The 16,409-nt window shown below is 37.0% G+C and overlaps 1 protein-coding gene across 1 annotated transcript in view; it reads right to left on the reverse strand.

Annotated features, from left to right (window-relative positions):
* The window catches only part of TRIO (trio Rho guanine nucleotide exchange factor), a 319,986-nt gene that overhangs the window by 154,773 nt on the left and 148,804 nt on the right, over positions 1 to 16,409 (reverse strand). The window contains exons 11-13 of the mRNA XM_058178800.1: positions 11,755 to 11,946; positions 1,590 to 1,759; positions 976 to 1,150 (exon numbers count right to left, since the gene is read on the reverse strand). Coding sequence (XP_058034783.1) covers positions 976 to 1,150; positions 1,590 to 1,759; positions 11,755 to 11,946 — 537 coding nt within the window. The remainder of the gene's footprint in view (positions 1 to 975; positions 1,151 to 1,589; positions 1,760 to 11,754; positions 11,947 to 16,409) is intronic.

Here is a 16,409-nt window from a genome sequence, read left to right on the forward strand (position 1 = left end):
ATTTTAGGAGAAGGTGATATGTTATTAAAAGTTGTATATACTTGTTCTGATGAAGGGGACATTTACTTCTTTATACATTTTTCTTTTTCTTTACTGTATACCGTATTTTTCGGAGTATAAAACGCACCTCTTTCCCCCAAAAAAGAGGGTGAAAATCTGGGTGGGTCTTATGCTCTGAATGTAGCCCTGCCCAGCTTCTCAAACGGAGGTTTCAGAAGCTGAAAAAACCATCAGAAACAGAGCTTAGGAAAAAAAGCCCCAAATGGAGCTTAGAAAAAAAGCTCCCAAACAGAGCTTCGGAGGCTTTTTTTCTGAAACTGTGTTTCAGAGGCTTTCAGAGGCAGAAAAAAGGTTTTTCTGAAAGAGTTTCAGAGGCAGAAAAGAAAGCAAAAAAAAAAAAAAAAAAGCAAGGCACAGAGCTCACAACCAAGGAACCTGATGCTAAAATTCACCTCTGGGAACAACTAATTGGGGGTATTCCAGGAGACCAATCCACCTGCCAATCAGCTTTTTTCTTATTTTCCTCCCCAAAAACTAAGGTGTGTCTTATACTCCGGTGCATTTTATACTCCGAAAAATACGGTACTTACTTTTCAACATTTAATACAATTATTGGAAAACAATCATGTTCTAGGCCTGCTGCATGACAACTTGCTATTGGAGGAAGGAGGATAGACCTAGTTATATAAGTGATGAATTTTTCAAAGGAATTTTATGGAAATTTTATTCCAAGAGACTCATCATTATTTACCTTAGCCAAATGAAACAGGCAAAATTGGGGCGGGGGGACTGTTTACATTATTACCTGAAGGCACCTTGATTTATTGCCTTTGGGGGATTTAATGAAGAAAAATGAGGAAAACTAACAGCATCCAAATTTCTTCTTGAGGAGAAATGCCTGTTTTCACACCGGCCCAAACCCTTAGTGAGAAAAAGGAAATATTAAATACAGTGAAATATGGACTGCAAACTCACATCAATGGCATCTCTCTCAAAGATCCGCAACTGCAAAAAGAGCTCCAGCTTTATTTTGCGCTCCTGGAAGAGCTCCTCCATCTGGGATTGGGCCTCGTCCAGCTGCTGAAGGACTGTCTCAATGTGATTGATGGAGCTGTTATGAGGCGTCTTGTTGCTTGAGATGGCTGAATCCCTATACAACACAGAGAACAGCTATGTAAAAACAGAATTTGAAATATAAGCATGGGCATAGAGGCCAATCTCTTCAATCTTTGGTGACACATGTCCAAAATCATGTTCTTTCACCAACACGTTGCTTTGAGCTAGCAATATTGCCTACACAAACTGCTTTTATAATTAACAACGAACTAAGCTGCATTATTTTTCTTTACCAAGAATTAGGCTGCAATTATAGGTTGCAAGGAACATGGTTCGAAATAGACCAATGTGAACTCCTTCCTTTCTGCAGAGTGTAGTAGATCTGTGCTACGGCATTTTTCTTGGCTCTCCCAGCAATGAGAGGGAAAGGGGGCAGAAAAACTCTTAGCCTGAAAAATGCAGTAGGTTCTGGAAGGAAAAGAAGAGGACTTGGTGCAAAGCTGTTATTTCCACAGAAGGCCACATCCTCCTACCTCAGCTGCTGTATTAGATCCTCGCCTTCCTTGATAACATTCACTGTAACTTGCAGAGTGGTCTGCTGCTGCTGGCCAAACCTTTTGATCAGCTCCTGCACAGCCTCCACAGATTCAGCATAGACATCATCCAGCAATTCCTTCTGCAGCTCTTCCAGCCATGTCCAAAGCTGCAGGACAGAAAATACAATTATGGAGAAAAAAAAACCCTCGACTGTTAGATTAGGTTCGTCTCTCCTTCAGCCCCTTCTTTTAATCATACTTGCAAGAAAACTGGTCATGATATGCAAAGATTAGTTGCTCAGAATTTATATGATTCTGCCAAAGTTTGTGTAATGCTCTAGTTACATCTCAGCTCCCATTTCCCCCATGTGCATCATAAGGACGACAAACTTGGCCTTCTCTTGCAGTGTTGTTACACTATTTCATAACTCTACCCTATGTGTTCATGTTGGGAGGTATGTATCCCTAGTTCCTGAGGACCTGCAGGGAGGAAGGAAGAGGTTGCTGACATCAAAACCTACTTGCAAGCTTCCTACAGGAGAGTCAAGGTAGGAAACAAGATGGTAGACTGCATGTACCTTTGAACTTGTCCCTGCAGGGCCCTTCTTAAATTGTAGCTAAAGAAATAGTAGATACAGGATTGCCTGCATTTTCCAAGGCATTAAATAAACATGCATTGCTATTTAATTATATTATACTGGTGATCACTAAAGTCTTTATGATCTGCAGTAAGTTCAAACTAGATAGAGATTCAAAATGATAATAAAAAAATGAACAACTAAACTTGTTCTGGAAAAGTTCTGTTTTTAGATCTTTATGAATGCCAAGAAGAGGAAAAATAAGGCCACAACTCAGAAGTAGACATTTTAAAGAATAGGGGAGGAAAGTTACATTCAGAGTCAATATTGACGACTCTGTGAGACAAGCCCTTGGCAACTGCAGCTAAACTTCCTCAGATGATTTCCAGACTGGATCTGGATCTCGATATCTATCTATCTATCTATCCATCCATCCATCCATCCATCCATCCATCCATCCATCCATCCATCTATCTATCTATCTATCCATCCATCCATCCATCCATCCATCCATCTATCAATGTATATCTATCTATCTATCTATCTATCTATCTATCTATCTATCTATCTATCATCTATCTATCCATCTATCAATGTATCTATCATCTATCCATCCATCCATCCATCCATCCATCCAATGAACTAAGGCAGCTGACTCCTGAATTTTGTACCAAATAAGACTGCTAGACTACACACAAAAGAGCCCACTCTACATGTTATAGCAGTTAAGCTGAAAAGGTTACTTGTGTCTGTATCACAGATTCAAGTTAATTATAGGCTTCAGTTGATTTATCAATTGTAGAAAAGAGAAGATACCTGCCAACATCCGCTCAGAGACCATCTCGGTCAGCAGCAGGAACTACATGAACAAAATACCAATAGTGTTCTATCTACTTCCCTGAGCACTGTCTACATTTTAGAACCCATTACATGACAAATGGCAAAACAGCAAAAACCCCTCTTGCTGCTGAATGAGTTAATACTATGGCATATAGTTCTGAATCAATATCTGAATTTTTAATCCTACTTGATCAGGATAAGAAGCCCCTCTTACTGCTTGGTTGCTAGAAAACAGCAGCTCTAGGGTTCCTCTCCCAGAGAGTTAGAATACTGCATGCAATTACTATTAAATAGAAGACAGTAGAAAGCAATTCTCTGTGTTCTCTCTCTAACACAAATGCATATAGATCAATCATTCGTTCTATCAATCCAGGTTTTGAGACTAAATTCTTTCCAAAACGACTTAAGCCTATAAAACAAAAAGAGCACCTTTTGGCCCATGATTTATGATCCTTAGGCCAATTGCCAATAATTTTACAAGTTTAGGCAGAGTTTTTCTCTAGCACTTCTCTAGCACAAGATTCTTTAACAAGAGGTAACATGGATGTGAGATATACAGTCCACTGAAAGCAGAAAATTTTCCATTCAGCTACTGTACCAGCCTTATATTAACCTAAATCATTAATCTGCACTGTGATTAGTGTAATAGGCTGGCTAAAAGCTAGTAAATTGGAACACCGTCCAGGCAAAATGGAACTTGCTAGTTTGTTCGGTTTGCACAGTGAAAATGTATTTTTTTTTTATTTATTTATTTTTTTTGTTTACATTTATACCCCGCCCTTCTCCGAAGACTCAGGGCGGCTTACAGTGTATAAGGCAATAGTCTCATTCTATTTGTATATTTTTACAAAGTCAACTTATTGCCCCCCCAACAATCTGGGTCCTCATTTTACCTACCTTATAAAGGATGGAAGGCTGAGTCAACCTTGGGCCGGGCTCGAACCTGCAGTAATTGCAGGCTACTGTGTTCTTAATAACAGGCTTTACCAGCGTGAGCTAAACCGGCCCTTATTCTGTTCTAATGGGCACTGCAATCACCCTGAAGGGTCAAATGTGCCCTTTACTCATGTTCTTGGATGTATAATTGTCACTTGAAAGGTAAATGGCCTTGGTGGCCAGGAGTATGTTTTATCAGCTCAGGCTGATATAATAACTATAGTACTTTCTATACCGGGGAAAATCTGTCACTATACCACCTATAGTTCAAAGATCAGGTAATATTAATATATATTATATTATACCATTTTTCAAGTGGTATTATATAAAGGAGTGTGATGGCTCAGCAGCAGTTAAAGAAGCTGGAAAGCTAACAGTCCCTGTTCAAGACCCAAGCACTATGCAACGGGGTGAACTCCCATTACTTGTCCCAGCTCCTGCCAACCTAGCAATTTGAAAGCATGCAAATAGATACCACTTCGATGGGAAGGTAATGTTCTGTACACTATAGTCAGGCTGACCACATGACCGCAGAGGTGTCTCTGGATGCTGCTGGCTCTCTCTGGTAAGAAATGGAGATGAGCACTGCCCTCTAGAGTCAGACACAGCTGGATAGGGGAAACCTTCACCTTTATACCACCTTATTCAATTAAATCACAGCAATGGGATGCAAGCAGGGCATACTTTGAAAAGTGCTCAGCCACTTCCATTAATTCAAAATAGTTGTAAAGTTACCTCCTGGAAACTTCCATAGTTTAGTGACTAGAAGGATTTTCTCAGCTGGGTCGCTCTTGTTTATCCCAGGAGGCTTATCCCCAATAGTCCTCTACTACTAACGATTGTAATTGAGTCTGGAATTAGTTGTAATTTGTGGCAATTTGTTAAGTTGTTAAGTATGTGACTTTGCAGATTTTACGACCTTTTTTTGCAGTTTTTGTTAAGTGAATGCCATGATCCTTATGCAAATGCAAGTGGTTGTTAAATGAACTCATTTGAGTGAACAGATGCTTTTTGCCTGAAATTAGAAATAAACGCAAGTTTCCAGCAAAAAACGACAAAAATTGTACTCACATGGCCATGGATTGCTATAAACAGCCAAAAACGCAGGCTGGTTGCCAATCATACAAAATAAGAATAAGTGACTGCAGGGAGAGAAGAGCCATCAGAACTTTAAAACTGAGTTGTAAGTAGCTCTGGGGAAGTCCATTGTAACTTTGAATAGTTGCTAAGCAACCAGTCATAAATCAAGGATTACATCTATGGAAATTCCAGAGATAGCAGCCTATGGCTTAGGGCCAGGGTACTTATGGGACTGCCTGCTGTTACCGAATGCCTCCCACCGACCTGTTTGCTCGCACAGAGAGGGACTCCTTAGGGTGCCGTCTGCCAAGCAATGTCGGCTGGTGGCCCCCAGGGGGAGGGCCTTCTCTGTGGGGGCTCCCACCCTTTGGAATGAACTTCCCCCTGGACTTCGGCAACTGCCGGACCTTCGGACTTTCCGCCGAGAACTGAAGACCTATTTGTTTGTTCGCGCAGGACTGGCATAGGATTTTAATAGGATTTTAATTAGTCTTAATGTTTTAACATTTTAAAATTTGGGCTTTATTTTAAATGTTTTAATTCGGCCATTTGTAAAATAAGTTTTTTAAATTATGGTTTTATGTGTATCCTGTTGTTGTTTTTATCATGGCTGTAAACCGCCCTGAGTCCTTCGGGAGAAGAAATAATATGTATTTTAGTGCTTACATTCCTGGCTTTAGAAATAATTTTAAAATCTTTTTTTAATGTTGTATTTTATTTCTTATAGACTCTGAATTATTGCACATTTATCACAATTATTGCACAGTTCAAATTACCTGATGAATGTTTGTTATTGGATAGAATAATTATTTTAATGTAGCATCATTAGGAAACTTCAGGGAATGAAACTCTTATTTTAGAGCAGGTGTGTCAAACTCGCTGCCCGCAGGCCAGATGCATCAAGCACGCCCACCCCCGTTTTAATGAAAGGAGGAAAAGTCGCAATATATCATGTGATGACAGCGTGACTACACGAGTTTGACACCCCTGTCTTAGAGCATCCCTTATCTATGTGGAAGTCTTTTGCATCGTTTATTCAGTATCATAGCTTTAAATATAGGTTCCAGACAGCAGGCACACTATTGGTGCAAAATCATTAAACTAAGTGTTTAGATTGCCCAAGCAACGATGTGGAGAAATACTCTCAAATATATTTTTAACATATCAGTCACTTTCCTGGATTATACCAAGCATCTATCTATTCAAATCGTTCCCAATCTCTTACTTCAGCTAAAACTCTTCAATATATCAACCTTCAAGCAATTTGGCCAATTGGATATTTTTCCTGATTTTAAGGGTCATTTTCCTCCATTTTTTAAAATACCCTAGTCTACTGGGGATGATAAAGAGGCTTTGCAGCTGTTGGATTGTCCATTTATTGTCCACCTTAGTGAAGTGTGAAATTATGAAATCATGGTTTAAAACAATATGTGCATCCTGATATTATATCCTCTTTGTCACTAACTAAAACAACAATCTTTAACTGTTACTGAACAGTAAAGAATACTGAATCAGTATCTGAGCCAGCCAAAACCAGATTCTCTGTCTTCCAGTTAGAAGCTCCAGGGTAATTGCATAACTATTCCAATTCACAGGAGTAAATTATGATTATGGTGTTTGCCAGGAGCACTAACAGAATGTCAGCTGAATTACTCTTTGCAGTACATTTCTTCAGGCAACTTTTGCTCTGTTATTATTTGGACTATTATTATTTTTACTTACATAAGCTTGATATGTTATTTCTACGATGGCCAATGGCTAAAACAAGAAACTAACAATTTAAGGAATATTCTCAGAAAAGCTTTATATAACAATTTAATGTTTCAACATATGACAATGCAGATGCAGTGAAGCCAAATAGAAGTAAATGTATATCTATAGTAGTCTACAGCAGGGGTCTCTAACCTTGGCAACTTTAAGCCTGGCAGACTTCAACTCCCAGAATTCCCCAGCCAGCAAAGCTGGCTGGGGGATTCTGGGAGTTGAAGTCCGCCAGGCTTAAAGTTGTCAAGGTTGGAGATCCTGGTCTACAGTATGTATATGTTTACATAATTTGTGAAGAAAAATAACAGCATCTGCTATTCAACTTTACATCATCTTTGAGTATGCAAGCCTCATTTAATTTCATGATTGTGCGCAATGAGGTTAATTTGTATGAAATTGTTGATTTTTTCTTCATGTCATTTAAGCTATGATCATTTTCTGAAATCAGCTCATCATATGAAAAACACTCTAACACAGCCTAAATATATTGTCAATCAAATCAGTGAGAGAAACAGCAAATACTGTCTACTGATTTGCAGGCGTGAGGGCGCATGCACATCCATAAACAAGACAAGCAAATACTAAAGTTGTGTTACGTTTCTGTAATAATGACTCTTTTTCAAGGTCATGAAATTTCACACTTGTAAAAAATAAATGTCAAAATATTTTTATGTTCCAGATGCAATTTTTAGAGAATCTGTCAGCTCCTTTCTCAGTCTTCTTACTTAAGCATTTCTATTGTGAACTCTGAAAATCTAGGCTAGATTGAAAAAAAAAAACTGAGACCGACTATTTCTTAGTTGAACTAAGAAATAGTCAGTCTCATTTTTTTCATTCTAACTAGATTTTCAGAGTTCACTATAGAAATGCTTAAGTATGAAGACCAAGAAAGGAGCTGACAGATTCTCTAAAAAATTACATTTGGAACAACAAATATTTTGACATTTATTTTTTTACAAGCCATTGAGGAGTGCCTTTTAAAACACCAAGCAAAAATGTTTAGGCACTACATCTCATGGATTCATCTTCATCAAACAAATACCCATACTTCCACCAACAGTTGATATGGCTGAGTTTTTCCTACTTTTGGCACAGGTAGGTGAACACCTGGGCCAATTCACATTCCACTTTTTCCCACCTGGGAAAGGGAAGTTATTTAAATGCACATTTAGAAAGTTATGTGTGCAGACAAATGCAGACATTAGTCAAAGCATTTTTGAGCAAAAAATAACAGCTTTGAATTACTCAGTGAATGAAGCTAAATTGCCCTCTGGGATGCAGACTACAGTTTCTGCCATTAATTCTTGCTCTGAGCTTTCCACCTAAGTAACTGTTGCTACAAACAGTTCTCCTAACGACTTATTCTGTGAGATTTATCCTTTTACCCCAGCTCAAGACAGAACCAGAATGTTTAGCAAATATTAATAATCTTACAAATGAAGACAAATATACGTGTCCCAGGATAATGTTGTAAGATCAAATCTCGGTCGGTCACCGGGACTAGAGTTTTACACTTTACTAATAATCTTTCTAGATTTGAATTTTGGTTCTGGAAAATTAGGTTAACCATTATCAAGATCTATATAGTGGTGCCTGCAGCTGAAAATACTAGACTAAAAGCTTATTTCATCCTCATTTAGATCTGGTTGTTGCCAGTATAGATTACGAAAGCTTTTGTTCTACTTTTTTTTGCTTTAAAAGTTTTATTCAAATAGTACATTTTAAAAGGTTTTTTTTTTTAAGATCCTTTCTTCTGTTATTACAAATAACTAGTGATCACTGCTGCCTGAGCTGTTTTTCAGTCAGCTCTTTCCTACTGGAGTTGGTTGTAACTACTTTCAAAACTGAACAGATACTCACTGTAACAGTGACATGTTTTAGCAGTCTCTGTAGTATCCATTTCCTGATAGGGTCTAACTCAAAGGAGTGACACTCATTTTCATTGAATTTACTGTTCTTTCGCTCTTCCTCTTGCACACATTCACAAGCATCTATGAACATACTTAAAATCACTGCTTGAAACCCTGCGGCTGTCACCCCAGACTCCCAGCATACATGACATAGACTGAAAATGCCCCACTCTGAAACTCAAAGTATTGACAAACAGTCCCCTCTCTGCTACATGTTCTTTATTGGATCATCATGTGAAGGCTACTACATCAGAGCTCCAAAAGGCTGAATGAGCACAGCAGGGCAACAAAAACTGGGGGGCAGGGGAGGAGGAATTCATTAGCTGTTACTGTTTATCTGGCTTTTTGCAGCCCAGATCTAGTAGCCTTAGGCCTTTCTCGTCTCTCCTACTGTTCTTCTGCATTCCAAATGTTTGTTCAATTGAAAATGATACCAGTTTCATTTTTTTAAACTCCCACTTAAAATACTCCAATATTCTCCTGGTAGTTCTACTGCTACCACCAGGCTAATCTGTTGATTAGTATTTCTGGAAATACTTCAAAGCATACTAAGGGCTTCCCATCATTAACTCACTTTTGGAAAAAAAAATGCTTCTGGATATGTTGTGGGTTGAGAGGCATTCTGGAGCTATGGAAATTGACGGTTAAAGGACAGCACACCTAATTGCCTGAAGAAAAGTTATTTTGAACAATATTTTGAAACAATAAAGTAAATCACAAGGATCAACGGGTTCTTCATGTGAAATATTACAACTCAGGTGCCAACCTACAGTCCATTTTCGCTTTCTTTTTGTAAAATAAGGACATGGTATAATATGTCATATATTGCTGTTCATCTGAGGTTGTATTTACGTATTTTTAAGAACTGCTAAGGACCAGATGATTTTTTTTTAATTATTATGTTCTGACAAGTAAAACCATAAAATTCGAAGAGGGTGTACTTCTTTTTCACATGATTGTAGCTTACCTTCAAAATATGATTATGACACAGAATAGAGAAGAGGTAGAAGAAAAAACAAATTTGGGCAACCCTGAACAATTAACAACTGGAGGTATCAACTTTGTTACATACTTTCCATTTATTTTTTCCTCATCTTTGGCAATAAGTAATAGTCATGCCTTCTTTTGCCTGCTGCTTTTGCTGAATATTCCTATAAAGATGAATGCTGAGCAAACCGTTTTGTGGAATAGCTTCCAATTACTCATAAATGTACAACTATCCTTTAGATTTCCCTTCACTTACTAGTATAAACAAATCCAGTAAAACTACATAAGAAGAAAAGATATTTCTTATTGAGAGCCAGGTTTACCATTTATGTGTTACATTAATAATAAAGTAAGTATAATGATAGACAGGAAGCTGCTCTGTAATGGGATAACAGCTTAAAGTGTTGGAAGGAAGGAGGGAAACTATTTTTTATCCTTTTCATTAAATATTTTAATAAAAGTACAGAACAATAAAACCTCTCTTCTAAAAGAAAAAAATATTCCATTTATTGCCAGAACAAAAAGTTAATTTATTAGCCATACTCTTGTATGAATTCTCATTATACATACTTTAATAATCAGGGAAACTGTGGCATTTCCTCATGTTTAGAAGAAAATATAATCCCCCCCTTCTTTATTTTGACTATTTTTTGGTTTTCATTTTATTCTATTTTAAAGATAACATTTCTGGGGAGACTTTTCCGCTATTTTTTTAACCTGAAAGAAATTGTGTGGCTGACTTTTTGAAACACTTTCTGCAGCCACTAGATATGAAATCTCCAATGTGGAAGCTAGAGTACCCATGTTGTAGTCTGCTGAACTCCCAATCTCATCTTTCAAACACTCTTTTAATTGGAAAAAAAATGAGGATTTAGCCCACGAAAAGGGAAGAAAAGAATTTTGAATAACATCTTTATTTTCGGGGTTGGCCTCTGGGCCACAAACATTTTCTTAGAAACATATGATTCCCAGCAGATAACAGTTAAGTAGAGATAGAAAAGAGCATCCAGCAGCAGGGAGAGGAGACAGCAATAGGTATCATTCTGGGAAATGTGTGATTTTTTTTTTTTTTTTGAATTTATATCCCGCCCTTCTCCGAAGACTCAGGGCAGCTTACACTATGTCAAGCAATAGTCTTCATCCATTTGTATATTATATACAAAGTCAACTTATTGCCCCCAACAATCTGGGTCCTCATTTTACCTACCTTATAAAGGATGGAAGGCTGAGTCAACCTTGGGCCTAGTGGGCTTTGTACTTTTTATGTCTTCCATGGTGGAAATCATGAAAAGTACATGATTTGTACTTTTTATGTCTTCCATGGAGGAAAGGGTAAGCTTATCCAGCTCCCATTTTCTAAAAGTGCCTACTATATGCTCTCAAAACACCAAATAAGTCTACCAGCCAAAAATGATTGTGGAGCCTCTTCTGATATCATTTGGACTAGTCTGGTTAAGCATGACAGTGAATAACTTTAAGGAAAGGGAACAGATTATAGTTTTGAGGAAATTTTTAAACTGAAAGAGCATTTATATATTACATCCTGAATACTAGTGAAATTTACATTAACTGCCTTGAATTGGATTGGTTTCTCTCTCTCGGATCACAAATTCTTTTAATTGCAATCATTGAATGATTGCTTGTCCCTTCACAGAAAACTACTATCAAATGCATTCTTTACATAGTATAGTACCTATTGTATTTGAGTGGCTACCTGGCTTCCAAGGTCTAAAGCTAGTATATACCTTGATCACCTACATTTTTATTTGTGTTTTAGTGTTTCAAGAGGGGCCAGAACCCATCCTAGAGTGCGCCCAACCTAACAGCATTCTGAGGCACTGGAAGAAATAAAAAGAGCAGCTAACAAAGCAGAACCAATGCTGTTTGAAAGGCTGCTTTGCATTACACAAACCTGCCAGGGTCCATTAGAAGGAATAGGGACCCAGAAAATGTCACATTGTTAAGGCTCTGTTGAAAGATCAATTCTGCCTTTGCTGCTGTAAATTTATATTTTAGCTTCTGAGCGTGCACTTCAAAGATCCCGATGTTATTTATTGTTTTGCTTACCTCTTTAACATGGGTATGAAAAGACACAGACATGTCCAGTAAGATTTTGCGTTGCTCCACCCGCCGAACAAAATCTTGTATCCGGTCTTCCAGCTGATGGGCTGCTTGATAAATCTCTTCAGGGTCACACTCTCCTGTCTGTGCCAACTGCTCAGCTGCTTCTAGCAATTTGTCTGCATTAGTATATGTGTTCTGCAGAAATGGCAAGAGAATAAGAGTTGCAGAGGGATTTTACAAACATTTATACTGACCCACAAACAATTCCCAAACCCCATTTTGTAACCTCTGATGTCCTACAAGACTGCACTACTGAAATCTAGCAGTACATTGCTGAACTGCTGAGGCATGATTTCCAATCAGATTTGGTGGCAAATGGAAGAAACCATGTATGTCAAGATTCCAGTAGATTTCATCTTCCTCTGAAAGATGAAAGAAGCAGAGTATAAATCCTGGATTCTCTGGTGATATCATTATCCTATCTTCTGAAGACCCATGATTACCACTAAACACATGGTTTAAGATACAGCACTTACAGGAGAACATTTGCAAGTCTGTCATTTACCTTCATATTCACAACTGATTTTGGTAAATGCTTTTAAGATTATTTTATGTTATTTGCTTTGGGTGAAAAAATTGGACGGAAGGTCATGTGCAGCCCTTGAGTCAAGGAAGAAAAGTGTGATATATTGTAATACATTTGTTTATTGAATTATTCAACAAAGTAAATAACAATAAAACAATATATAGCTATTTCATATCACCAGGGATCACTGGATTACAGGGTTTTCAAATGAGATCTATTTAAATCTTCTGCAGTTAGTTATCAATGGAACACAACCCAGTAATACAATGTACTCATGTGACACAGCCAATTTCAGAAGGGCTCTGAGTTATTAATTGACATGAACATAATATTTCTAGAGAAAAGGGAAAGTAAAATGCTAGCTGGGGAATTAGGTGAGTTGAAATCCGTACATCTTAAAGGTGCCATATATGAAAAACACTTTGTTTCAGTACTTGTTTTTAAGAGTAATCAAGGTTATTACTGCTTATTTATCCTCTGACTTTGAAAAAAATAATCTGGGCTCAGCTCCTATAAACATTTGCAAAACTTTATTTTACTGGAAGCTGTCTTGCCACTATCCTACTGCTTTACTCCTTTGGCTACAAAATGCCATAATGTCTAAGAAGGATTCTGGAATGATATAAATATTATGATAAATAGACACATTTGCTGGCAGACATCCTCCTATTTTTTTCCTTTGCATGTCTTGCAGCCACAATCAAGCAAATAAATTGTTACCAAATAAAGTATCAAGCTACCGAAAACTGTACTTGAACACTACAACTGTATTGCATGTTTCACAGTAAAATAAATAAGCTTCCCCCTCACACTTGTAAACAAGAAATCATACCCTTCTACAGGCTAAATAAATCATAAGAATTCAAGGGTAGCTTGACTATGCTACATAGTATGCATTATACTTTGTCAAGCCTCGCTGACGTCTTCAAATGCAATGGAAATCACTGTAAAAGGGGAAGAAAAGATGTGAAAGATCTCCCCTACAAACTATCATGCTCCTATTTATTTGTAGAGATATACAAATAAAATGCATTCTGAATCATTTTAAATTTGTAATGTTTTGCCCATCCCTACATATTTGGCCATCAGGGGTTCTGGAGAAAGAGAACAAAATGCTTAATAATTCAAGACTAATGGTTACATGAGCAATTTATGTTCTAGAGTTAGTGAGTTGCCCAATAGCTCATTTCTAATAATGCACACCTTTCCAGGTGGTATAGGGAATGTTCATAACAGCAACTGGCAGCAATAGAAGTTATTTCAATGTGGCTACAAACTTTCCCGTAGTTCAGGCAATGAAGAGATGCACACATAGATATTTGTATAGGTAAGTGCACGGTATGGTTTTAGGGCAGATAATAATACCTGCCTTGTTGATCCATTTTCCAAGAGCCCCTGGTCACAGGGAGCAAAGGCTAGATGACTCTGTTATTCTTTGGTGGTGCTCCTGATCTGGAATAACCCCCTCCCCCATTAGATGCATTCTTCCTTATTAGTTTTCAGGAAGGTATTGAAAACTGGATTATTTGGGAGACAATTTTCTTGACTGCCTGAGTGGCACCATCTCTATTATTTTTATTTACCTTTATTTTTCTGGTCCTTTTTTACTGTGGATGTTTTAACCGTTTTTATAACTTATAAATTGCTGAAAGTACACTGACTGTGGCAAAGTACAAGTTCAACCAATAAATCAACAAATACATTGTATAAATGTTTTTGGCAGAAAAAATGTATAAACAATTAAACGGATTTCTTCAGTGCAATTTTTAAAAGATTACTTTAGAAATTTTCTTGGCTTTTGGATACACCATCTCTCTATTTATATGATTTACCCAATGGGGACAAAGGTTTTAAATTTAATATCCCACTACAGGTAGTCCTCGACTTACGACCACAATTAAACCCAACATTTTTGTCCCAAAGCAAGACAATTGTTAAGTGAGTTGCCCCATTTCAAACTTTCTTGCCACAGTTGTTAAGTGAATAACTGACGTTGTTTTTTTTTAATTGAAAAAGTTTTTACAAAAATTTTTACCCCCCTTTTCCCCCCATCCCCTCCCCCCTCCCTCCAAAACCACCCCCTCCCTCCCCCACCCCGACTTCCCAGAGCAAACACAAGGTATAGTTCAAAAAGAAAACAATCATATGCTAAATTTTCCCTACCACAAATCCCCTTCTTCTTAAATCCTAACTTCCCCCATACAAATCAGAGATAAATACATCCTATCATTCAAAGGCAATCTGATATCTCTTATTTTATTTTATTTTTTATTTTTTTATATCTCTTAATCTGATATCTATTAATAACTGATGTTGTTAAGTTAGTAACATAGTTATGAAATGAATCTGGCTTCCTCATTGACTTTGCTTGTCAGAAAGTTGCAAAATTGCAACTGTCATAAAATAGTTGCCAATCACCTGAATTTTGATCATGTGATCATGGGCATGCTGCAACTATTGTAAGGGTGAAAAATTGTCAGCATTCACTTTTTTCAGTGCCACTGTAATTTTGAATGATCACTAAACAAACTGTTGTAAGTCGAGGACTACCTGTATTAGATTCTCTCCTTTCCCCAATACATGAATAACAAATTTATATCTGTGTATCAGGATTTTTAAAAAAATGGTTACTGAATTAAAAACTGTCAATTAAAGTTAATCACCTGTAAAATAAGTTACTTCATTTATAAATGCGCTTGATTCTCTCATCTAAATATATTTAACGTTTCTACTCAAGGACACAAAACTGCCTCACAGATATGCTCCATTAGAAACAGTAAAGAGGGAGGAGGAGAAACAAGATGGAAGTGACATGAAGGAAAGGGGTACCTTCATTAAAGGGGAAAGAAAACTGGATGGAGAGGAGCACTGGGGAGACAAATGAAGGAGGAGTGAAAAAGAAAGGTTAAATGTCAGATCCTGCAAGGTGCCCATGCTTTCACGCTGCAATGTTTGCAACCAGTTGCATCACCTTGTTGTTTGCTTCAAACTGGTTGCAAACACTGCAGCTTGAAAACATGGGCGCCTTAATAAATGGTAGCTTGACAGAAGTTATTAAGATTGCGAAAGGAACGAGACAGGGATGTCCCTTATCACCATTATTGTTTGTTTTGACTCTGGAACCATTATTAGATAAAATACGAGAATTAACAAAAATAGAGGGAATTAAGATTAGACAATATGAGTATAAAGTTAGAGCTTTTGCAGATGATGTAGTGGTTACGTTAATGAATCCTATAAATTCAAGTAGATTTTTGTTGGAAGTAATTGATAAATATGGAAAGGTATCAGGATTTAAAATAAATCAGAATAAAACAAAAGTGATAATTAAAAATATGTCTATACAACAGAAACAAAAACTAGAGGAAATGACAGGATTTGAGGTAGTAAAAAAGGTTAAATACTTAGGGGTCTATATTAGCTCATCGAACAAGAAACTTTATAAGAATAATTATGACTTGCTATGGCAAAAAGTTCAGAATGATATGAGTGTCTGGAAGAAATTGCAGTTATCCCTATTGGGAAGGATTGCGGCTATTAAAATGAATGTGTTACCTAGATTTTTGTTTCTGTTCCAGATGATACCAATAATTAAAAGGATAAAAATTTGGAAGATTGGCAGATTGGGATTAACAAATTTATATGGCAGGGTAAAAAGGCGAGGTTAAAATGAAAATAATACAGGACTCACGGGAAAGAGGTGGTTTAAGAATGCCTAACTTTAAATTATATTATGAAGCAGTAGCCCTTTCAGTAATAAGTGACTGGTTTAACTTAACAGAGGAAAGAATTTTGAATATAGAAGGTTATGACTTGTTATATGGATGGCATGCGTACTTATTTTATGAAAAAAAAGTGGATAGGGCTTTTAAGAATCATGTGTTGAGAAGTGCTCTTTTGCGGGTCTGGAAAAAATATTCCTATAAATTAGAATACAAGATTCCTATATGGGCGAGCCCTAGACATGCAATAGAGAATATAAATATAGAACAGAAACAGGAAATGATTACTTATAAAGAACTTTTGTATGCTGAAGGAGGTAGATTGCAATTAAAATCATTACAGGTATTAA

Source organism: Ahaetulla prasina, chromosome 3, assembly GCF_028640845.1.
Source record: "Ahaetulla prasina isolate Xishuangbanna chromosome 3, ASM2864084v1, whole genome shotgun sequence".
Lineage (NCBI taxonomy): Eukaryota > Metazoa > Chordata > Lepidosauria > Squamata > Colubridae > Ahaetulla > Ahaetulla prasina.